The sequence below is a fragment of the Xiphophorus hellerii genome, chromosome 19 (genome assembly GCF_003331165.1).
Source record: "Xiphophorus hellerii strain 12219 chromosome 19, Xiphophorus_hellerii-4.1, whole genome shotgun sequence".
Taxonomy (NCBI): domain Eukaryota; kingdom Metazoa; phylum Chordata; class Actinopteri; order Cyprinodontiformes; family Poeciliidae; genus Xiphophorus; species Xiphophorus hellerii.
In genome coordinates, this window is record NC_045690.1 from 22099620 (window position 1) to 22124701 (window position 25082).

Below are 25082 nucleotides of genomic sequence, written 5' to 3' on the forward strand. Positions count from 1 at the left end.
ATTATATTGCTGTTTTGAGACCATTTCCAAGTAATATAATAGCAACAATGGCATAAAAATACAAGAACACGTTCTGAAAAAATCAATCAACTTTAAATTCTAATGAACATTTAAACACTGGAACTGGGCGACATTTAAAATATCAAAAATAAATAAAGGAAACAACAAACAACAAATAAAATGAACTATAAAGTTTTTGTAAACAAAATTATATTTTTTAGAAAAAGGGCTAGTTGAGACCAAAGCACCAGACTGAAGACTATTATAATTCAGTTTTGGCAAAAAGAGAAAAACAATAAAGCAAGCAAATTAAGTTTTTATTTATTGTTTTTTTTTTTTATTTATCATGTGATTAATTGATTTATTCTTTATTTTGACAGGTCTATTCACATATGATTTGTGTTATTTAATGGAAACACTGCAGTTGCAAAAATTTTATTTAATTTTTTTTAACATTAGTGGAATATTGACAACTTTTAAAAACGAATGTAAATTTAGTGTTTTCAAAAGTTTATGCATCAAAATCGAACTACAGCAAAACAAATGTTAAGGAAAATATGATTTAACTGTAATCAACACACTGTTAAATTTTTGGCAGCAGTAACAATAATTATCTGAGTAAAATAAATTATATTTCTCTTTTTTTTTCATGACTTTACTAAAGGATAAAGAATATTGCCCCAGGCTCAGCTGCTGCAAATATCCCTCTAGCATTTTCCAGGCTTGGATTTTCTTTTTTTTCCAATAACGTTATATCTGCAAATAAATGACCCAGTCATGTCTTTAATTAGTTTGTATTACGTGAGAACTGGTATGATGAGTCAAGTGAAACTGAGAAAACAGCTGGTGGGCTGAAGTGCCACTGTCATTGTCTCAACTTGCTGCACAGCTGCCGCCGGGAAAGCCTTTGAAAGGCAGAAGTAACAGGCTTGTTATGGTTTTGTCAGACTTTGACTGACTTCACACGAAGCAGTCCAAAGGGGGTTTTACTTTTTACTTTTGGCGACGACTCGTCATGCATGACTTCATCCCCAAAAGAGTCCTAGATTATTGATGAGCGGTAGAAGGACAGGTTGAATCCTCAACATCATCAACGGCAAGATCGTCGGATCGATTATTGAAAAAGACCTTCAGGACGCCTAATTTGGGCTTGTTTTTCTAAACATCTCGTCTTAACTCTATCTTTAGCCTTTACATATGCATAGCTTTCTGTCTTATCTGATTTTATATCTTTTGCTTCTTTCCTGGCAGCAGTATTATTTTAAAATGGTACTTGTCTGACGAACAAAAACAAAAAATAATCAGCAATGCAAATCAAAGATTGCATTGATTTGCATTCTTTGATGCAAATCAGTGCATCAAAGAGTGATGCATTAATCATTCTTGCATCAATGCATCATTGCAAAAAGACTGGAATCAACTCAGACGGGAAATTTAAAGATTCAACGTTTTTGTTTTTCTTTTGACTCACAACATCTGACGAGGGTTTTCTAGGTGGCGCTGATGTCACTGTTCACTGATGATGTTAGTGTAGAGAGAAGGCTCACCTGGTTTCAGTGACGTGTTTGAAAATGAACTGATAGGAAGCACAGTGATGCCAGAAGTTTAGCAGGAAGCTGTAATTTCTACTTGCTGAGCCACGTTTTCGGTTAATTTAGCCTTTGAGAGAGCAAGACTGTGCAGATAACAGGAAGGCCTGATCGGAATACAGCAAACCTGTCAATCACTTTCCTGCGTTTACGTTACAAATGTGCTCGAAACTTTTTCAATATGTCAAAGAACACAGCTTCACAGTTGCGCTGTTTAAATTAAAATAGAAATGCAATGAAAATCACTACTTAATAAGCTTGTTTACGTGATGAATTATTAAAAATCATGACAGATGCGAACACTTAGGAGATGTATTCATATTTCAGCTGAGTATTGCAGCATTTTTGGAAAATTGTAATCCGATTTTTTCATTTTTTATTTATTTATTTTTTAAGAAGCGCTATGGATTCACCAAAATGACAAACTCAGCTTTTGACGTAGTGTGCGATGATGTTGTGGGCGTATTGTCCAAGGAGACCTGCACCTACAAATAAGTGGTTGTTGCTGTATACAAACTGGCATGATGCGAAAAAAGTGTTTCCATTGCAGTTTTGCGAAATATGGCTGAAAAACATCCAAGCACAAAAAAAAAAAATCCCCCCGCCCCCGATATTGATGTGTTTCCATAAAGTTAATTTATTTTCATTATTCCAATTCGTGCAGTTTTATGGTCAATGGAAACTCGGTTTCTGTCTATGAATCCTTTTGTAACCTTAGAGTCGAGGGAGCAGTCTAAATGCTCTAGGGATTCATAAAGAGGCTGCCGTTTTTAGTCATGCTAGCTGTTTTAACTATGCTTATCACTAATACAAAAGGTAAAAAATACTTTAATTAGTGTAAATACAGCTCTTATGTCTTCTTATATAATAGTTTTAACAAAGAACTAAGACTCAGAATCAATCAATACCAACCAAAAGTGGTAAAGCACTACAAAAGCTGGACGTTATTAATTGGTCACAAATGTCTGTTTGGTGAATATGCTTGTCTAGGACTCTTGTGTTCTGCCCAGAAATGCAAATTTAATTCGAAAATACTTTATTAATCGCAAAGGGAAGTTGAAAAGTAAACTGAAAGCTCATGAAAAGGGTTTCTTTTTATATCCACATGAAATGTAATTATTTTTTACAAATCCAGGGTTTCCCCCAGTCTATTATTAGCTTGGCGGGCCACCAGGCTTTACTTGTGCCCCAACAGGCTAAGCATAGTTTATTTTTTAAACTCTTATTTAAAATGTTTGCATTTTTAAGACTTTGGGAGAATAATAACTGGTGCTCAGTTATTATTCGCCCAATCTTTTAATAACACATAATAATCAAGTGATATTTTAAATTTTCCTGTCAACTTTAACCAGTTTTTAACTCAAAAACACGGCGGGTCGCTGGATGAAGGACTGCCCCAGCACCCAACCACCGGGCTAAGCAAGTTTTCTGGGGGAAACCTTAAAGTCTTTCACTAAAGCCTTCTAAGGTTAAGAATATGTTTTCCTCTTAAGGTAATGCGTTAAGCATGCAGCTGTTTGCATTGTTGATGTTCTTTTGATATCCCATCATGGTTTGTATTCTGTCTGTATATCCTGGCTATTCTTAAACGCTGTGACTGTGCATGAACGTAATTCCACCACCGACTTGCTACCGTTAATAATAACTATGGACTCCCCTGGTCTGATGCCTGGCTGGCACAGAGACACTGGTTTCTATCCAATGCCGTCTTCAGGCAGTAAAATGTGGTTGACAAGACTCCCAAGAGAAAGACGAGTCATAATTCATGCACGTTTGTGACCGAAATGGAAACGGTTAATTAAGCCCCAGACAGAGTGCTCTTTTGCTTTTAGTTTTTTTAGATTAAATTTTCTACAATCCAGTGAAGTATTTCTGTGAAGTTAGTTTGCAGTGTCCTAAACTGGCATACTGGTGAAGCGATCACCTTTGTAGCAAAGCGACGAGAAAGGAACACAATTAAATTCATGAGGTGGAAACGCAGCTTCATGTAGAATGTTTTCTGTGAAATCATAAATCACGTCTTGTGCTTTGTACGTCAGAAATGTTCTCTAATGTTTACCGCCACCACATCCTGTCTGCCTTTTGTTTCTTTCTTTTATTTAGTTTTTTTTTTTTGGCTCTGGCAAATCTTTGAAATCAAAGGCTGGAAATAAAAACAATATTCTGTGAAATTACTTGAAGAACAAAGAAATGTCATCTGTTTTAGTTGTGTTATGGAACCTTTTTTTTTTTTCAGGATGTGTATTTTTATCATCACCGCTTCTGCATCCGTGCTTCAGGCTCAGGTGGAAATTTAAAATTTTCTTCCACCTGTCCTTATGGTTGGTGGAACAAAACTTGTTTCAGATATTTAAAAAAATGTTTCAACAAACCCTTGATTAAGATTTGGCTTGGTTACCACAAAATATCAATAAATAAACTTTTTGATTTAAAATACGTATGATTATCTATTTTATATATTAAAAAAAGTACAAGGATGTTAAAGAAAAGTACAACTGTGTACTATATTTCAGCATCAAAGGTTTAAAACTAAAATGCTTTATTTTGAACTGTTTGCCCACTTTCGTCTCAAAACAATTTCCATTTTTTTTATTATGTCTGGAAGCTAAAACTTACCAAAAATAAATGAGAAAAAATTATAAATATTTGTAAGTGGAAAATATTTAATTAATCTGGCTAGAAATATAAAATGTGGTTTAAAAATGCATTTCCTTTTAATTTAATTGTTGGCTAACTTAGTTTCTGAAAATATACAGGTTTAAAATTAAGAGTTGGTTGACTAAAACAAAATGACTAAATTGACTAAAATTTAATCAAACTTTAGCTTGCTAGCTAGCTAAAGTTTGATTAAATTTAGCTAGCAAATCACATAATTATATTTCGCTCTTCATAAAAAAGACAAATTGGTTTAGCTTTTTTCTTTGTTTTCATTCTGTGAAAGTTTGGGTGTTTTTGCTCGCCTCTTTTCACTTTTTGGTAGATCAACTTTACCCACAATTCATTAGTGTACCTTAATTTGGTTCTTGAGTAAAGTAACAGAAATGGTGTTGGACATTTTGTGGCAAGCCTGGTTTTTGCTGCCATTATTTAAAAAAAAAAGGTCTTTACATTTTGAAAAACCAACACCAATTTATCACACATTTGACAATATGTCTGTTAAATTAGAAGAATTTCCTCCAAGAGTGCGTGCTTTTAGGTCGAACAGATGCGAATGAATGAATTATCTGCTGGCTTAGAAAGAAACTTTTGTGTTTTTCCACATCATGATTTCTGCTGACACGGGCAAGTTTCTCTCAATCACACAAAAACACATGAAGCAGAAAGGCTAAAGACGCGCAAGAGTAAATGACCTCATTTGCACTCGTTGATGTCATGCATCAGTGGGTTGCCACATCCTGGAGATGAGGCTAGCCGCTATGTTTTGATGTTCTTGGTAACAGGTTGGGCCTTCTGTGAAGCGGCCCTGAGGCTGTCTGCAGATAGACGATCGGGCTTATTGGAAACTCTGGTCCCCGGCTCTTCTTGCCGGGTTAAATCAGCTTACTGGACCCTTGCTTGTCGTCAAAAGGGGTTAAAGTGAAGGATGAGTGGGCAGCGGTCACTCGGTCAGGTCAAGACGCGGTCAAGGCGAGGCCCCTCGCTAATGGGGGCAATGTGTTGATCATGTGACAGCGTGTAAAAGCAGCTAAATGTCCTGACATCAAATGTACAGTGCTGGTTTTATATACGTTATATCAGATTATTATTTGTCAAAGTGTCTATCTTAACGCTTTCTGCCTCTTCAAGCCGTTGTGTGTTGGCGTGTGTGTGTGCGCGTGTGTATTTCGTATGTCAGGCCCCGGTGGATCTCTGCCCTATGGTTCCCCAGACAGTCTGGTTGTAATGGCAGATGATGTCATGGTATGAATCACAAACGGTGACACATGCTCGGATATAATAATGATTCCCAAACCCGTCCCCTCCCCCCAACACACACACACAACCCATATTACCTGTAACCTGAGCCTGACACAGTTCTGTGTGCGCAGCCAGAATAATAATCAATTCAATTAGAAATATTATCCCTGTATTAACACCACACTGCCTTTATTACCTCAAACCTTACACTGATATTTTCTTTGTGCATGTTGGCGTAATCCTGTGGAGGTACATAATGATTATTTGGAGGTTGGACAAAATGCACTCAAATGTATCCTGCTGTTCATACGTCACGTCTTGTGCAAGGACGTGATTTTATGCTTTTAATTCATTGATTTATTTTTCTTCAGTTGAGTTGTACTCCAGAAAATACTCAGTAAATTTGAAATTGTAAATTTTCTTAAATCCACACAGGGTCAAAATTATTCATACAACGTAGGAAAACTTCAAACCTCCCACTAATATTTGGATAAGTGTCTGTGTTTTCCAACATATTCTAGAAATTTTTAAAATAAAATTTCAATAGGGTTGTGATCGGAGCCATTCAAGAAGTTATGGGCTAGCCTCAAAGTTTAATGTTATTAATCAAATATTTTTATCTGTCAATTAATTGAATGATTGGATAAAAGAAAATTTTGTTTGATCCATTTTGAAAATACATAAGACAATTGAAATCCTTTTTTAAAATAAGAAAATATTTTATTACCTAACACGCAATAACACAGCGTTTCTGCAGTGTAAATTGATCATTTATAGCTGCAGGTAAAAAAAAAATACTTCCAACATCAGCATGTGAAAAGCTCAGGTCTTTCTGCTTGACTTAACGTCAGTACAGTCAGTGTAGGGCTAATCTGTCAATTTTTTTTTCCTTGGATTAACTGATTAATAATTTGATAGCCAAAGGTGTTTAATTTTTATTTGTGCAGAAATTGAAGCAGATGAATCTAAAACTGTCACTTGAGGAGTTCTTAGTTTAACATATGTAAAGACAAAGGTGTTTTATCTGAAATGCAAAATTTATACATATATTCTTTTTCCAGTCTTTCTCTAATTGTTTCAACAAACTGTCTTTTTTTTAGTCTGTATACTCCAGCTAACAATTAATCGATTACTAAATTAGTTTCAGTAATCTGAAACGTTATTGTAAATGTAGACAGTGTTGTAGTCCCAGACCTGCACACTTGGTCACATTTTAAGTCAGCCTGATAAAATGAACGTCATAATCACTTAGAAGAGCAGAGTGCGTTTCTGCAGGGGCCTACAGATAAACTATCAGGCGTTTCTGTTTCCTAATTTCCTCGTTTTCAGTTTTTTTTGCCGGACTCTCCATCCTCCAGCTTTGGCCCAATGCTACTGTTTAAGCAGCATGAAGCTGCTGCAGCTTCTTCACGCGCAGTACGCACATCGATACCTCTCAGTCTACTTTTATGATCTGCTATCCCGAGGGATTTTCCTCTGTGAGGGCAGAGAACAAGGGAGACGTGGGAGGTTGGAAGGGAAAGTGAGTGCGGGTACACTTCTGGTACACTTCAGAATTGAAATGGCCCATAAAAATAAACAACACCCGAACGTGGCACAGGAGAACCTGTGATCATAATTAGAGCTGACTCTTCACTGCAGGTGTCTTGTTTTCTTAAAGGGCCCTACTCTCTCTCTCTTTTTTTTCTTGAGTTGAGAAGAGGAGATGAGGTGTAAAAATGACTTCACACTCAGTGTTGTATAAAGTACTGAAATCTCAGAGTCAAGTAAAAGTACAAGTACCTCTCCAAAATATGACTTTGGTAAAAGTCGAAGTCACTGACTGAAATGTTACTTGAGTAAAAGTCTTAAAGTATTTGAAACTTCTTGTACTTAAGTATGGAAATTACTGTAAAAATGGATGTACTCAAGTAATGTAATGAAAAGTACAAGTAAAAAGTAAAACAAAGCAAATGCAGTTTGAATGACATTTTTTATATTTTGGTAAACTTGTCAAATACACTTAAAATAATGTACCCAACCAAGTGCAGGCAAAATTAAACCTGCTAATAGATATACCTGCAGGCATCATTTAGTTAAGAAAATTAGGTGCTTTACCTATAGCACAAGGTTAACTTAACCTGCTTTACAACTGAACCAGCTTCTTAGTATACCCTCCAGGACAGAAAATACAAAGTTTTCGTAAGCCTTAAGTTTTCCCTTCAAGTAAGGTCAGTGCTGAAAATGAGAAAAATAAATAGTACAGAAAATGCGGCCAACATGAAGAAAAAGAGCTGTTACGATTACTCTACTTCACAAATCAGTGAATCAGTCAATCCTACAGTCAGTAGGTGGTGCACACAACTGGTCATTATGCAAAAGAAAAAAAGAATTGGGAGGGAAATGCAGCTTATTGGCATCTGTAAACCTGGTTTTGAACTTGCATGCCTTTCCTATATTCGTTAAATTTAGTCTAAATTGCTATTGCTATGGCTTCTGTCCCCCTTTGAACAGAGGAGTCTAGGTAGCCTGCGACAGTCAACATTAGGCCTAAGCTAAATACACCACGTATGGAACTGAAACAATGCCAAACAAAGTTCATTTATGGTCAAGATTTCACAATACAGTAGTGCCTAGTGACCAAGCTATAGTTACTGAAACAGGAGGATTATAACCATTTCATAAGAAGTTACCTCGATGTGTTTCTTCAAGTTGGACGGGGAGTTTTTGTAAGATAGAATTTCCATGTGACTGCTACTGATTGCGAGACTTGCTTTGTGTTTAATGGGAGAAGCGAAACAGGTGTATCCTAATTAAAAGTAAAGAAATCAAGAAATGGCAAAAAATGTGGAATGAAGATAAGAAAGGAAGAAGATTATATGAAGTACAAAAGTCAGTTTGAATTCGAAGCATTAATGAACGAAACAGAAGAGAAGAAATAATAATTAGTAGATTAAGAGTAGGTCATACCTACTTAAATGACATGCTTTATAAAATAGGGAGGAAAAATAATGATAAATGTGAGAGATGTGGAGAGAAAGAAAATGTAGAACACATATTGATGAACTGTAAGTCAAATGAACTCGAAAGGGAAGAATTAAAGAGAATAGTTAGAAATATGGGGCATGAATGGAATCTTAAAGGTATATTAGGAAATGAAGGAAACATAACAGATATTCACAAATTAAGGAAAGCATTGTTTATTTATCTTAAGAATACAAAATTAAAAAGTAGAATTTAATAGATATGAAGTAATGCTTCTACACACTCATGTACAGTAGGTGGCGGTATGCACCTTAAAGTTGCTTGTGATCCGCCATAATAGAAAAGAAGAAGAAGAAGAAGAAGTATCCTATTGGTGGTGATGAACAAGCCCAGGCACTTTGTTCGGTAGCCTGCTTGCTACTTGCTAATCAGTAGGTGGGGTCAAAACACTTGCGTTTCTCTCTCTCGCTTTTTTGTAACGAGTAACTAAACCACACATTGAAAATGTATCGGAGTAAAAGTATGCAATTAAGTTCGGAAATATAGTGAAGTAAAAGTGAAAGTCATCAAAAATTTTCATACTCGAGGAAAGTATGAAGTACTCCAAAATATACTTAAGTAAAGTAGTGAAGTATTTTTACTTTGTTACTATACAACACTGTTCACACTTTGCCTTTTTTTGTGCACATCCTCATTTTGCTAATGGAACAGTGCTTAAAGAGTGATTCATGTGTCAGTTTTACAAGATAAAACATTTAGTGTCTCTTGTCCAGAAGATATCAGTGTAATTGTAAGTTTCTGTTAATGTAAGCCTTATCTTTTTTAGTTTTATCTCAGCCGTGCAACAAAATATAAGTTTTACCTGCATCTTGTCTTAGCCAGCACAACCTTGTAACAGGTTAATAATCCCACTGGATTTCTTTCCTATAAAAACTCTGGTAAAATAAAGGCAGGGTTTTCCTCAGTGTATTATCAGCCTGGTGGGCCACCAGGCTTTACTTGGTGGCCCCCCAGACTAAGTATTACTCATTTTTAAGTCTTTAAAATGTTTGCATTTTTAAGGCTTTATATTTGCTGTTCAGGTATTAATTTACTAGTCTTTCAATGACACATAATTATCAAGTGATATTTTCAAATTTCCTGTCGATTTTTTAACCCAAAAACATGGCGGGCCTCTGGATGAATGACTGCCCAACCACCAGGCTTAGCAAGTTTTCTGGGGAAAGCCTTGAAAGGGTTATCAATATCTGCATCGGTCCTGATATTGGAAAAAATTTCAATTGGGGATCAGTGACATAAAGGCAGATCTGCCAGTCTAATTCTACACTTTGTGATCTGAGCGACATCTTGCTGTATTATTCATTTTACATTATATTTAGAAAACCTGATTACACTTTCTGAACCTTGTGAAAGGTTTTCTGCAGCTTATTTTTACATGTTTGACCAAAGTAGTCAACCTGTTGCTTTTGTCAGTTTCTTTTTTATTTATTTTAATCGGTTTTTCCATTTACAAACTATTTTTTCCTACTATGGTCAGTTCCTGTTTTATCTCTGGCTGCTTTTCATATTTAAGTGCTCAAACTATATTTTTACCAAGATGCTGCAAGCTTCAGCTGTTGTGTAAATATTCCTATTAGACCATGATTAATGGTCTAATAGGTTAACCCTAAATGGTTAATTCCTCCATTTAGCTGTCCTGATGGCAGCTTGTGTATGATATTTTATCTTTTTTAAATCCATCAACCTTAAAAAAAGGTACATAATTAATTTTCTCGATGCAATAGCCTTTAAGTTGTTTGTTTTAAGAGGCTGATTAAAGTTGTAGCTGTCAAAGTTCCCTTAGTAAATACTTTGTTTCTTGGTAATACCTAAATATCTTGCATATTCTCTTCTAAAAAGGTTTAAGTAGTGGGAGCTTCTGCAGAATCTCGGTCGGCATACCTTTCAGCTCCGTCACGGCTTATGTATTTGTTTGAAATCACTTTCCACCACTTTCGGTTTCAAGCATTACGGTTCCTTTGTCTCCCATCCTGATGTTGTTGTAGATAGACACCACTTGTCAGTCGCGGGCCTGTGAGAAACGAGACAATGATTCTGTGAAACTCCGGGGATTTCCCCCGTGCCTCCACTCAGCGCGGTGACTCACAGCTCCTGGTGTCCTGTGGAATTTAGTCAAGTGACCGTTTAGGGTTGAAAGAATCTATCTCATAACCTACTTCCCCCTTTGATATCTATTTCTTTCCCAGTACAGTTTACACTCGTGGCTTATTTATAGCAAGAAGGTCTTGTGAGTGTGCATCAAAACAGTAATGACGAGCAACAAGGCCTCAAACTGTGGTTTCAGTGTTTCCAGCTCTTGTTTTAAGAAGCATCTTAGTGTAGTTACCAAGTTATAAATCTAAACAGATGATGTGTAATCGCTGTGAAATTCCACCTTCTGTTATTTTATCTCAATCAACAAATTGCAAACTATAGACAGAAAGGACATCCTGCTCCTCGCTGCATCGCCGTTAACTCAGAGGGCAAGAATGCTCAGAGCCCAGTCAGTGGTGACCTCTGAACATTTTACTAATCCTTCGTTTCAATGTCGGTGTTTTGTCTTTATGATGCTCTGTTGAACTGTATATCAGTTTAGTTACAAATCTAAAGCGACAGGTTTTTGTAAGTAAAGTTTAATTGCGTAGCACCATTCAGGAACAAGGCAGTTCAAAATGCTTTACGTCAAAAAAGCGCAAAAATATAAAAACATCATACAGTTATTATTGAGAAACCAGTAACATACATTACATTTTGGTGAGTGCCATCCAAATGTAATTTGGATTATTAATTTGTAAACTTGCCCCCAGAAAACTTGCTAACCAGTGGTTGGGCGCTAGGTCAGTCATACATCCAGCAGTCCGTAGTGTTTTTGAGTTAGAAATGTTTAAAGTTGACAAGATATTTTAAAATATTACTTGATAATTGTGTTATTGGAAGATTAATATCATACCACCAACTATAAAGTTGTTTATAGTTGGTAACATATGCAAACATTTGAAAAAGACTTAAATAAATAAGCAATGCCAAGTCTGGTGGGGGCACAAGTAAAGCCTGGTGGCCCGTCAGGCTTATAATACACAGGTGGAAACCCTGCGTTCAGTGATTTTTAAACCAACAACAGTAGTCTAAAGTCTATCCTCTGAGCTACAGGGAGCCAGTGAGGGACTTTAGAACTGGTGTAATGTGCTCTGTCTTCCTGGTTTTAGTCAGAACATGAGCAGCAGCGTTCTGTATCAGCTGTAGCTGTTTCATTCACTTTTTTAGGCTGCCCTGTGAAGACGCTGTTGCAGTAATCAATACGATTAAAGATAAACGCATGAATGAGTTTCTCAGGATATTTCTGGGATTTTAGTCCGCTAACCCTGGAAATAGAAGGCTGACTTTGTTACTCTCTTTATGTGGCTCTGAAGGTTCAGGTCAGTCCATCACTACACGTAAATGTTGGACCTGATTGCTGGTTTTTAGTTGTAATAACTGAAGCTGTGCGTTCCTCTTTATGTCTACAGATAATCCTTTTTTTTTTTTTTTTTTTATTTGTTCAGCTCGAGAAAAGTTATGGGACATGCACAGGTTGATTTGTTCTAAGCATCTGTTCAATGATTGGATAGGTTCAGAGTCACCTGGTGACATCATAATGTAGAGCGGTGTATCATTTGCGTAGTCAATGGTTGTTAATCTTCCTGTTGCAAGGTGAGAGTAAATATCAAACCCTCTTCTCTGTTGTTTTTTTTTCCCATGGTATTTTTTTCTCCTTGAAGTCTCCTTTGGGTGCTATATTAGCATCTCAACCGACTGCATTCCTGCACGAGGGCACAGCCCAGATGACGACAACTTTTGGGAGGCTGGAAGGCATTTGTGGGATGTTCATTTCTTTGCAATTTCAGACCTGAGGAAGCCACACCTTCACGCCTGGATGCATCCATAACCACACCCCCTTTACCTGGTAGTTCCACATGGAGTAGTTTAAATGCTATAACCAAAGCTTTTGTTTCATGTTCATTATGGAAGTATACACAGTACAAACAATATTACTTCTGTTGCGGCAGAAACACTCTAAATGAGAGATTCTCCTCGTCTTTCCATGCACTCAGATTAAATTGCGTTGATTCTTTCTTTCTTTTTTTTTTTTTTGCTTGCTATGGTTTTTAGTTCTCCAAATATTTTATTTCAGCTTCATTGCTGTACATTAAGAAAGGTGTCAAAAATATAAGTATAAATGGACATTTTTGTAAATATTCAAATAACCAGTTTATCCTTTTGGGAATTATACGTTTTGGGATGTAGCTGAGTCTGAGTAAACCTGAAGAAATTATTCAGTTCCCTGTGTTCATATAAAGCTTTTTCACAACAGTGCACTTGGCAAAAAAATAGACAAGAATGAGTAATTATTGCATCAAATATCAATAAAGAGCTAAATTTGGAGCAATTGGTTGCTGTGTGATAAATCTATTGTTAGTTTCATGAACTCATTAAAAATGGACTTGCACCAAAACCTTAATAGAATTACTAAATATAATTGTATTCATAATTAAAAATATATCATTAATAAATTACATAAAATATATAAGTACAATATTGAATTGGTTATGACAATGACAATGTTCTGGTATTAACAAGAAAATGCATCATGAAAAACATACATGACAAATTACTAAATCTGAAATTTCAGTGACAACCACACAATTTCTATATGAATGAGGAGTGGGAGTAAATAAGTTTATTATCTTCTCACTCCTCTTCAAGGTAAATGCACTCTTGTTTTCTCTAAATACACAGTTACAGTATGTAAAACATGAATTGGATGACTTGATGTATGTACAGTATATTTACTGTATATATTTCAGTGTAGCTACATATTTCTCTGTTCCTCTCTTTAGAGGTATAATACGCATTTTAGTCTTTTATATGGCTCAAAATAAAGCAACAAATAAAACTTGTTTCAAAATATGTATGAATGTTGTTACCTTTTGTGTAGCAGTACATTTGGACTCCTAAATATAACTGTTGTAACAAAGTACCTTTTTGTTAGTTTATTGTGTTTGTCAGGATGTTCCCACAGCTGTACGTGGCGGCAGACCTCTTGCAGAAACGCTGTGCGGGGCTCTAGAATAACTTTACAGATTTGATAAACCTTCCTGTTAGGCGCTAAAAGTTTCGCCGTCTCTCTTGCGCTTTTGCAGCATAAATAAACCACAGACTTGTCTTAACATGTAGCAGAAAATTATTAACTCTTTAGCTGTTCCCAAATGTCTTGATTCTTTTGAACTAATTTTTTTAGGATTGTCTTAGAAGAGGTAACCTTGAGTTTCCTTCACTTGGTAACGGCATTCGTATCAAAGAGGGTTGTCAGTCTAAATAAGGAGTTCCCAACTGGCCAATAAAGCTAAAAAGCAGTCCATTCCTCTAGCCAGTTGAATTATTTTCTCTATTAATATTTAATATAAGACTAAATATCTAAATACTTTGTTGGTCTAATGTGAATATGATGCATTGGGAATCTTTTTAATGACTCCCAACTTCAATCTGTTCAACGTTTTATATTTCTTTACAGCCTGTCTCACCCTGAAAGCTAAAGTTGAGCATTTCAGTCTGGATTGCTAAATCTGCCACTCACCGTCTCTCTCTCCTGCTTGTCTCACACTTTCAGGTACAGGAGCAGGTCCACCCAACCCTGAAAGCAAAGGAGGATGCCCTGCAGCACATTGAAGAGCTGATCCTGCAGCTGCTCAACATGCTGTGTGTGGCCCAGCCTCGCACAGTGCAGGATGTAGAGGTATGACCTTTGCTTCCTCTCTCCTGGTAATTTCTGTTTTAAAGACGGAAACTTTTAATACATAAAAGGCTCGTGTCCGTCCTCTCACTATGAAGAATCTCCTTGCCTCCCCTCTCGACAGGAACGTGTGCAGAAAACCTTTCCCCACCCTATAGATAAGTGGGCAATTAACGACGCCCAGGCAGCTATTGAGAAACGTAAGAGAAGAAGCCCCTTGCTTCTCCCTGTGGACAAAATACACCCATTGCTTAAGGTAAAGACTCACAGAGCTGACCTCTCTCTCTCTCCCTTTTCTGTCCCTTTCCACTTCCTCAGCGGACTAGAAATGTTTATCTAGTTTAGGTGGTAGTTTTGGCTACTTGTCTAATGACATTGCCTCGGAGTAAGCCGTCACCCTGCATGTTCAGACAGACGCTTAACATGATCTCGAACAAACCTTTGGCTGCTGTGGAACGGCTCACGTGCTTTGCTTCGTCTGATGTGTTTTGTTTTTTCTCCAACCAGGAGGTTCTTGGCTACAAGGTGGACTACCATGTGTCCCTGTACATCGTGGCAGTACTTGAATACATATCAGCAGATATACTCAAACTGGCCGGCAACTACGTCGGCAACATTCGGCACTATGAAATCACCCAACAGGACATCAAGGTCTCCATGTGTGCAGACAAGGTAGGGATATCGTTGAGGAAGGAGCGGCTGCATTCACTCGCCTCTCGCTGATTGGTTCCGTTTCGTGTCTCTGCGTTCAGGTGTTGATGGACATGTTCGACCAGGAGGAGGACATCGGCGTGATGTCGCAGTTCACCGAGGAGCCTTTGTCGCTCTCGGAGCTTTCGTATGATGAACTGGTGAAGCTTGAAATTGCAGAGGAGCGGCAGTATCTGCGGGAGCTCGATCTGATTATTAAAGTGTTCCGGAACCATTTCCTGTCCCACCCCAAAGTCTTCACAGATGAGGTGAGGAGGACATTAAGCTGATGATGGAAACATCGTAATACTGCTTTTTAAAGGCATTTCTCACATCCTTTGAAGGGCTTACTTACTTTTGAAACAGCTACAACAAACGGCGACAGTCCGGTTCATATTGGATCCACAAATTTGAATTTATTTGGGTTTTTTTTTTTCTACACCACTCATTCTCAAAATTGTACACACACTCTCAAATACAGAAATGCATCCTTACTAATATTTGATTAAATATCTTTTATCAAACTACACTTCCCATGACAACATACTTTTTCTAGGTATAATGAAGTTTCAGGTATAGTTCAAGCTGGATATTTCTCCACTCTAAATGGTCAAACTGGTAGTTCATGCTTCATTCATTCATAACCCAGTTCAGATCTATACTATTGGAGCACAATAATAATAATAATAATAATAATAATAATAATAATAATAATAATGGTTCCATCCATTTTGTGCAATGCACGAATACCACTGATGGTAAAACTGCGCCTCGGCATGATGCAACCACCACCATGTTTGACAGTTCTCTAATCACATTTCCTCTCATTATGACCATGTAACCAAACATATGTTGATATGTGACCATAAAACATTTTTCTATTGGAAAACTTGCTCTTCTTTAGACATTGGTGTTCCAGCAGGCCTGATCCTCTGTGGTTCCCTCAGTGCCTCCTGAGGATCGTGGGTTGCCAGTTTGGCTCAGACGGGTTAAAACTTGGACAGAATCAGATGCATTACTGATCCCCCACAGAAGATTGCTTTTATGTTGACAAGCTACTCCCATCTAAAATGTAAAATTTTAGCAAACATGAATATAACATTTATAATACAAGTCATTTAAATAGAAAATAAATAGAAATAAAACTCTCTCCACCAGTATGGTTAAAAAGGGAACTCCTTTTTACGTTCAAAGAGAAGACTGAAATAGAAAAATAACCACTAGTTTTACTAGGAAATGTCAAAAATCTAGCTAGCGTTATGCTAAATGTTTATTTTTGGCCACAAAAAACAAGTGGTTGCCCAAGAACAAATATTTTATGATGTAATTAGTTTAGTCTACATGTAGAGTTTTGATCTTGTTTATTGGAGAAAATGCACAATAAATGTACATTTTTTCAGCCAGTTATTATTATTGAAATGTACATAATCAGTTGTGTGATTTTTCAACCCTGGAGAGAAACAATTAAAACACATCATTTAAGGTCCAAAATTAATTACATTCATTCCCATGGTGACTGTTTTTACACTTTTCACTTCTAATTCTACTATTATTCATGTAAAGGGGCGGATTAAATGGTACAGAAAAAATAAGATCTAAAACATAAAGAGGAAAATCTGTTAATATTTCTAGAAAAGACCCACCAACTCTTTCCAAAAGCTACAAAAATTTGAAATTGTTACTCCTCTTCATTTCAGGCAAGTAGCTGTGAGCAGCTTACTGCAGAGCAAGCTTATTCAGACACACATCCAAATATCAAACAATATAAGCCAAATCCACTCTAAGATCATTTAAAGATTAAAACTTCAACTTTCTAATCTGTTAAATGGGAATTAATATCAAAAAGTCACTTGAAACTTCCAAAAATGCTTTCCTTACAGGCTTTATTTTGTGGAAAAAACATCCCTTCACCATTACAAAATTGGGATTTTTCTGTTCGCAGCTAAGAACTTGATAGCACGGATTCTGATTATTGTCAAATTTGTGTTTTCTAAGGACTGCCTTTCCAATCACGAGTCACTCCGTTTACACAATGATTGCAACAAACTCTTGTTTTGCTGCTTCAAGTCGTCTCTCTCTCTTTCTCCCGAGGCTAATATGGGGCTCAAGCGCTAAATTCCTCCAAACATATAAGGATAAGTACAGTTGAAGAAGAAAAAAAATTGAGTGCAGTGTGTACAGGTTTAGAAGAACTTAGTGGAAAGTTGAGTTTCGTGGATTGCTGTGGCTTTGCATATTTTGGGTTGGGTAATTTGTGGTATCATTTGGGTGAGGAGCGTAAACCTATGTGAGGCCCAGAGGAACACTGAACATGTAATTAAGTTGAGACAGGAACAACATCTGCATCCCTCGCCAGAATAACCTCAATTATGTCTGTTGAAATGCAGCATCATCCTGAGCGTTACTCGGAGACGTCGAGAAAGCGCTTCGGTTAAATAATGGCGTGGCAGAGCTGCTTTTTAAGACTTCAGCAGTCTGTAAACACTTGGTCCAATTTTAGAGTCCCCATCTTCTGCAGTGATTATTCTCTTTGGAATATGCGCCAGGCTGTTGTTTATAATCTGACTCTACAGGAGAGAGACGAGAAGAAATCCACTTTTGAAAGTAATGGAAAAACCAGATTAATCGGATTAATCTGGTGATTAATCTGACCAAAAAAATAGGCACATTCTGCAGATTTTTTATTGAGCTACTTAGGTCGTTTCTATGCAATATTAGAAATGCATTAAAAGATGTAAATAAACAAATAATCCACTTCCTTTTTTTAAATAAGAAAATAAACATTTTATTGCCTAAATTGCAAAAACATGAATTTCAACCTGGCGAATGTAAAGAAATTGCCACTTGAGGAGTTTTGGGTAAAACATATTGACAGACAAAAGTGATTTTATCTTAAAATGCAAATGTGTGTGATACGACTGGCTCAAGAACAAAGACAAACTCAAATGTGCAAAAGGAGGGGAGCTGAGGCCTGGCAACAAAAAAACCCACAAGCATCAAGGCAGAGTGGACGCCGAAGGCAACCCAGAAGGTGGAGACTGCCAGGTTTAAATGCTCTGTGCTCCAAATGAATAAAATCAGCAGCACCTGTAAAGGGGAGGAGCACAAAGACAGACAACAAGACACCTGCAACCCAGCCCATATGGCCCAGGGCCGTAACAGTGTGTATATGTATATATATATTGACCTAATTTACTTATCTTTCTGTTTTTACTCCAATTATCAATGAATTAATTACTAAATTAGTTCAATAATCGATTGATCACGATTAATCATTTCAGCTCTAGTGAATTTTGCGATTTGCTAATAGTTGTTTAGGGAGAACAGTAAACGTGATGAAGGTGCTCTGCTCAGATGGAGACCAGCAGTGAACTTTTTTTCACTCGTTTCCAAAGTGCCGTTAGTGGCCCGTGTCGCTCTGAAACCTGATAATGGCAGCATCATACTGTTAGATGCATTGTCCTGCAGACAATCGGACGAGGCTGATTGGAAGAGAGATGATGTTAATACAGAGCAGTCCTGTGGGGGAAACCGTTAGAATCTCACTTTAATAATAAACATTAGCTTCACGTTTTATGCTGGCACGACCGTTTTTAGCTTATTGATGCTCTAAAAAGAAATAATATATTGTAAATATTTGACATTTGAATTGTCACACCAAAGCTACTTGTCACACTAATGTAAAGATTACCTGAGGGTTAAAGGTCACATTTTTAATGGCCCATATTTATAATGGTAGTAATTTAAACGGGGGAGGGGGGAAGCTAATGGCTGATTAAGCATTCAGATGCACTCTGACCCTGTTGAACTCTGGTAGAAATGCACAGCCTTGGACTTAATTTAGAAATGGCTTTCCAGCAGACGGCCTGTAACAGTCATGCATTGATAATGTCATATTATCACCAACAACCTCACTTGGAAAGATGTCTGAGCTCATTTTTATTTAAATATCAATTATTTCTTTTGTTAATTGATGTTCAAGCAAGTGGTGATCGCATTTTGTAGAAGGGGAGAGGATGAACTTAATAACCTCAAATTTAACAAAAATACTAACAGAAAAGACTGGACAGAGGTGTATGTTTACTATAAGTGCCCAATATACATTGAATTATCACTGCAATATCATGATTAATTGCCAAGCATTCAACAAATCTTGACACAGCTCACCAGTTTCCGTTGTTGATGTTGCAGGATGTCGAGGTGATCTTCAGCAACATCTTGGACATCCACGAGCTGACCGTGAAGCTTCTGGGTCTGATCGAGGACGCGGTGGAGATGACTGCTGACGGCAGTCCTCATCCGCTGGTGGGCAGCTGCTTTGAAGACCTAGCAGAGGTAACATGCATCGTTTATCAGGAAACGGTTATTGTTGTCGGTTATTGATGGGAATTTAAAAAAGAAAAACTGACAGTATGACCAGAAATGTTTTTGTTTTTTTACGCTTTTCTCCAGCTTGTATCATTAGAGCATCTATAAATATCTGTAAAATTTAAAATATGATTAAATGCAGTTACCGTGTGCAGTTTAGTCATATTAATTTGAAGTATTTAAGTATATGGTATCGGTTTTTCAAAAACAATATTTGTTTGTGGAGTTATGAATGTGTGCCATGCAGCCATATAGTTACCAAAAAATAATTAGTAATAGGCTTTTAAACCTATAACTAATTTGGGGATTAGTAATAGGTTTATCACAAATTTTTGTCATCACAAAAAATTGTAATAAAATCCCAAACTTGTATCACCTACTCCCACCAAGAAGCATAAAAATCTGTTTCATAACATCTTTTTTAGCTTGTTTTTCTTGTTTTTGTTCAAGCAAAATAAAGATATTTTCTGGAAACTCTTCCAGCTTTGAGTTTTAATAGAGCAAATAAAAGCTATGTACCTGTGAAAATGTACATATTTTATATTGGCTTACAAATTACGTCTAAGATTTGTTTGTTAAAAGCCAACATTTCGGTCAGCAATTACCAAAATGAAGGCCAATAATGAAATGTAATGTTTGCTTTCTCACTATTTATGCATTAGAAATAGCCAGATGCTCAGCACAAATGACTAAATATAATGACAGCATGAGTTGTTCAGTTTTACACCAGCGGGTCATTTCAACGTGAATGGCTGTGTTTTGATTAGTAATGCTCTGGCTCGTTCTGTGTGTTTGCAGGAGCAGGCGTTTGACCCGTACGAGACCCTGTCTCAGGACATTCTTGGCAAGAAATTCAATGAGCACTTCCATGAAATGATGCAGAGGCAAACAGTTCGCCAACACTTCGGGGTGAGGTTTTGAACCGGCGCTCATCCACTCACAGAACATTTAAATTTTTCTATCTGCATTCATAAAAAACTGAAAAAAATTTTTTATGAATGCATCTTTACTATAATTCCCCGTCATTAAAGCTGCAGTGTCATGTTTTTAATTTGAAGGGGACAACATTACCTGCTGAATACTTATTGGTCATTTCATAAAAACTCATTTTGCTGTTTGAACTTGCATCTTAAAGTTGCTTATTTCCCAGCTGCTTCCCAAACACACGCCGGTAGCGTTCACACTCGGCATTCGTTCCTGCTTCTGTTTCGATCTGAGCTCGGCTAAAATATGGTTTGAAGGCATGTCATGACATATTCAGCGTCCTGTGTGTGCGCACTTGATTCTCTGCTGCCGTTTTTGTTTTATTTGGACATTCCTCGCGAGAATAGCATTGAAATGGGCCCGGTGGGGTGCAGTTTGGCAGCCTTTGAAGATGAAATATTTGCTGTTGTTTTCTCAGGCTAGAAACTATTGTGGCTAAGTGAAGCATCGCAGGGTTTCAACCCCACTTACTGTAGCAGTATTTACAAAACAGGCTAATTTTCTGCTCATTTCAAGCCTTTAAACCGAAATGCCTACTTCTCATTTATTGTATATATATATATATATATATATATATGTATATAAACGGAGCTCTCGCTGTATCGTTTCATGCCGCTAAGCGCCTATTGAAGTCAAAAGGAGAACAGCAGACTGTGTGTACTTCAACGGTGTTGTGGCTGAGATTGAGGCCTCGCTGTGTTTACCACCAGTCAGGTCAACACTGCAGCCGCCATGCCCCGAATATTCACACCCAGTGTTTATTTTCACGCAGGCTTCACATTAGAGGCGGTGAGCACGGGGAGTTAAAAATATGCTTTTAATTTTACGTTGTTGTATTGATGCTAATTAAAGAAAAACTGTCACACAGGCGAAAGCATTTTGTCGCACATTGGTATACAAACACACAAAGTATTTTATTGGGATGTTCTCTGAAAGGCCAACAAAGAATAGTGCATAATTACGACGTGGAAATAAACGCCTAAAGCTTTAAAAATTAGGCAAAAAATACCCACACTTTTCAAATTTTATAACATTTTGAAATGCATGCATTATTTTTTCTTCTAAAGTTGCGACTTTGATGACTTTTCAAGGCAAGTGCATGGCAATCGATTTTATTTAGAGCCATCAGAGTAGAGAGGGGTTGACTGTCTTCAAGATTTCTTTCATTTGTAGAGATTTTTTAAAACATGTATCCTTTTCCCCACATTTCACAATTAGGCCCTGCTTTACGTTGTTCCATCATAAAACCACAAATAAAACATGCTGAAGATTGTGGTTGTTTCATGACAATAAGTAGAACAAAGAATATGTTCTATTACTTAAACTTTCATGTTCAACTAAAGGTTATTTTAGTTATAATTCTGATTACTATCTTAAAAAATATATTTTTTTATTTAAGACTTTTTTTATGCAATCAGAAATACACTGAAATATACAAATAAGGAATTAATCTAAATCCTTTTTAAATGAGAAAATATTAATTTTATTTCCTAAATATCATGCTTGATCAGCGGTTCACACTGCAGCCTGAAGTGACCCAATTCTTATTTCTTTTATTTTTTTACGTAATTCGACCTGTATCTGATCTTTTCATGACAGTCTGAACACTGAGCACTTCTTCTTTTTATGGCGGTTAGGAGAACACTGAGACGGCTGACGCTACTGCGCCCTCTACTGCGCATGTAGGACACTTTACGGTCGTTTGCCTGTTCAGACTGCAGAACACGATTTCAGGAATCACAGAGGCTGAAAACTTCTGACGTCACGAGTCACAGAGGCTGAAAACTTCTGTGACGTCACGAGTCACAGAGGCTGAAACTTCTGTGACGTCAGGAGTCACAGAGGCTGAAAACTTCTGTGACATCAGGAGTCACAGAGGCTGAAAACTTCTGACGTCAGGAGTCACAGAGGCTGAAAACTTCTGACGTCAGGAGTCACAGAGGCTGAAAACTTCTGTGACTCCTGAACTTAAACTTTCATGTTCAACTAAAGGTTATTTTAGTTATAATTCTGATTACTATCTTAAAAAATATATTTTTTATTTAAGACTTTTTATGCAATCAGAAATACACTGAAATATACAAATAAGGAATTAATTTAAATCCTTTTTAAATAAGAAAATATAAATTTTATTTCCTAAATAGCATGCTTGATCAGCAGTAGCAAACGATGCATCTGCAGCTGAAAATGATCTCTAACATCAACATTTGAAAAGTTGTGTACTTTGTGATTGACTTAACGTTAATGCGCTGTAGAGTTGAAAATGTGTTTTAGTGTGAGATTATTGTTTGGACTGAATTTGAACCAGGTGAAGCTAAAACTGCCACTTGATGAGTTTTGGGCAGAACGTATTTACAGACAGTTTTTCTTATTTCAAATGCAAAATGATTATATTTTTGTACATTTTGCCTTGAGTACTGTTCTGAGGATGTTGTTCTTTTATCAAATAACTTTTCTGAGTCTGTATACTCCAGTTAATGATTAATCAGTTACTAAATTAGTTGACAGTCACTTCAATAATTAATTAATCACAATTAAAACCATTAAGTATTTCAGCTCCTAATATTTGCGACTGTTTATTGTTAGCATTTAATTTATAAAAAGTTTTAGTTTTGTCTTCTGATTTATAGCACTAAATCAGAAACTCAATCCGATTGTTAGCTTTTATTTATATTAACAGTAATAGCCCTTTTTTTTTTACAGAAACCAATTTTTGATTTTTGTGTACATTTTTTATTATTTTCAATCTCAATCTGTCAGCTGAAATTGAGTCACACGTTGTTTGTGGTGCCAAACACGAATAGACGTAGTCTTGGCGGCTAACCACACCTCATCATATCTCCCATGTAAAACATGAACTAAGGATAGGAACAGACTGATATTACTCTGATGTTAATGAATACATATCAGGCTGCGTTCACACTGCAGCCTGAAGTGACCCAATTCTGATTTTTTTTTTTTTTTTTTTACGTAATTCGACCTGTATCTCATCTTTTCATGACAGTCTGAACACTGAGCACTTCTTCTTTTTATGGCGGTTGGGAGAAAACTGAGACGGCTGACGCTACTGCGCCCTCTACTGCGCATGTGGGACACTTTTACGTCGTTTGCCTGTTCAGACTGCAGAACACGATTTCAGGAGTAACAAAGGCTGAAAACTTCTGTGACGTCAGGAGTCACAGAAGCTGTAAACTTCTGTGACTCCTGACGTCACAGACGCTGAAAACTTCTGAAGTCACAGAGGTTGAAAACTTCCGATGTCACGAGTCACAAAGGCTGAAAACTTCTGTGACTCCTGACGTCACAGACGCTGAAAACTTCTGACGTCACAGAGGCTGAAAACTTCTGATGTCACGAGTCACAGAGGCTGAAAACTTCTGACGTCACGAGTCACGGAGGCTGAAAACTTCTGTGACGTCAGGAGTCACAGAGGCTGAAAGCTTCTGACGTCACGAGTCACAGAGGCTGAAAACTTCTGACGTCACGAGTCACAGAGGCTGAAAACTTCTGTGACTCCTGACGTCACAGACGCTGAAAACTTCTGACGTCACAGAGGCTGAAAACTTCTGTGACTCCTGACGTCACAGAGGCTGAAAACTTCTGACGTCACAAAGGCTGAAAACTTCTGTGACTCCTGACGTCACAGACGCTGAAAACTTCTGACGTCACAGACGCTGAAAACTTCTGAAGTCACAGAGGTTGAAAACTTCCGACGTCACGAGTCACAGAGGCTAAAAACTTCTGTGACTCCTGACGTCACAGACGCTGAAAACTTCTGACGTCACAGAGGCTGAAAACTTCTGTGACTCCTGACGTCACAGAGGCTGAAAACTTCTGACGTCACAGAGGCTGAAAACTTCTGTGACTCCTGACGTCACAGAGGCTGAAAACTTCTGACATCACGAGTCACAGAGGCTGAAAACTTCAGTGACTCCTGACGTCACAGAGGCTGAAAACTTCTGACGTCACAGACGCTGAAAACGTCTGACGTCACAGAGGTTGAAAACTTCCGACGTTACGAGTCACAGAGGCTGAAAACTTCTGACGTCACAGAGGCTGAAAACTTCTGTGACTCCTGACGTCACAGAGGCTGAAAACTTCTGACGTCAGGAGTCACAGAGGCTGAAAACTTCTGACGTCACAGAGGCTGAAAACTTCTGTGACTCCTGACGTCACAGAGGCTGAAAACTTCTGACGTCAGGAGTCACAAAGGCTGAAAACTTCTGACGTCACAGAGGCTGAAAACTTCTGTGACTCCTGACGTCACAGAGGCTGAAAACTTCTGACGTCAGGAGTCACAGAGGCTGAAAACTTCTGACGTCAGGAGTCACAGAGGCTGAAAACGTCTGACGTCACGAGTCACGGAGGCTGAAAACTTCTGTGACGTCAGGAGTCACAGAGGCTGAAAGCTACTGACGTCAGGAGTCACAGAGGCTGAAAACTTCTGACGTCACGAGTCACAGAGGCTGAAAACTTCTGACGTCACGAGTCACGGAGGCTGAAAACTTCTGTGACGTCACGAGTCACAGAGGCTGAAAGCTACTGACGTCACGAGTCACAGAGGCTGAAAACTTCTGACGTCAGGAGTCACAGAGGCTGAAAACTTCTGACGTCACGAGTCACGGAGGCTGAAAACTTCTGTGACGTCAGGAGTCACAGAGGCTGAAAGCTACTGACGTCACGAGTCACAGAGGCTGAAAACTTCTGACGTCATGAGTAACAGAGGCTGAAAACTTCTGACGTCAGGAGTCACAGAGGCTGAAAGCTTCTGCCGTCACGAG

At 37.6% G+C, this 25082-nt stretch overlaps 1 protein-coding gene across 2 annotated transcripts in view; it reads left to right on the top strand.

The window, feature by feature from the left end:
* Positions 1-25082, top strand: part of sos2 (son of sevenless homolog 2 (Drosophila)) — a 50061-nt gene that overhangs the window by 4971 nt on the left and 20008 nt on the right. For both annotated transcript variants that reach the window (XM_032547818.1, XM_032547819.1), the window contains exons 2-7: positions 14137-14262; positions 14384-14515; positions 14767-14931; positions 15012-15218; positions 19141-19284; positions 20116-20226. In XM_032547818.1, coding sequence (XP_032403709.1) covers positions 14137-14262; positions 14384-14515; positions 14767-14931; positions 15012-15218; positions 19141-19284; positions 20116-20226 — 885 coding nt within the window. The remainder of the gene's footprint in view (positions 1-14136; positions 14263-14383; positions 14516-14766; positions 14932-15011; positions 15219-19140; positions 19285-20115; positions 20227-25082) is intronic.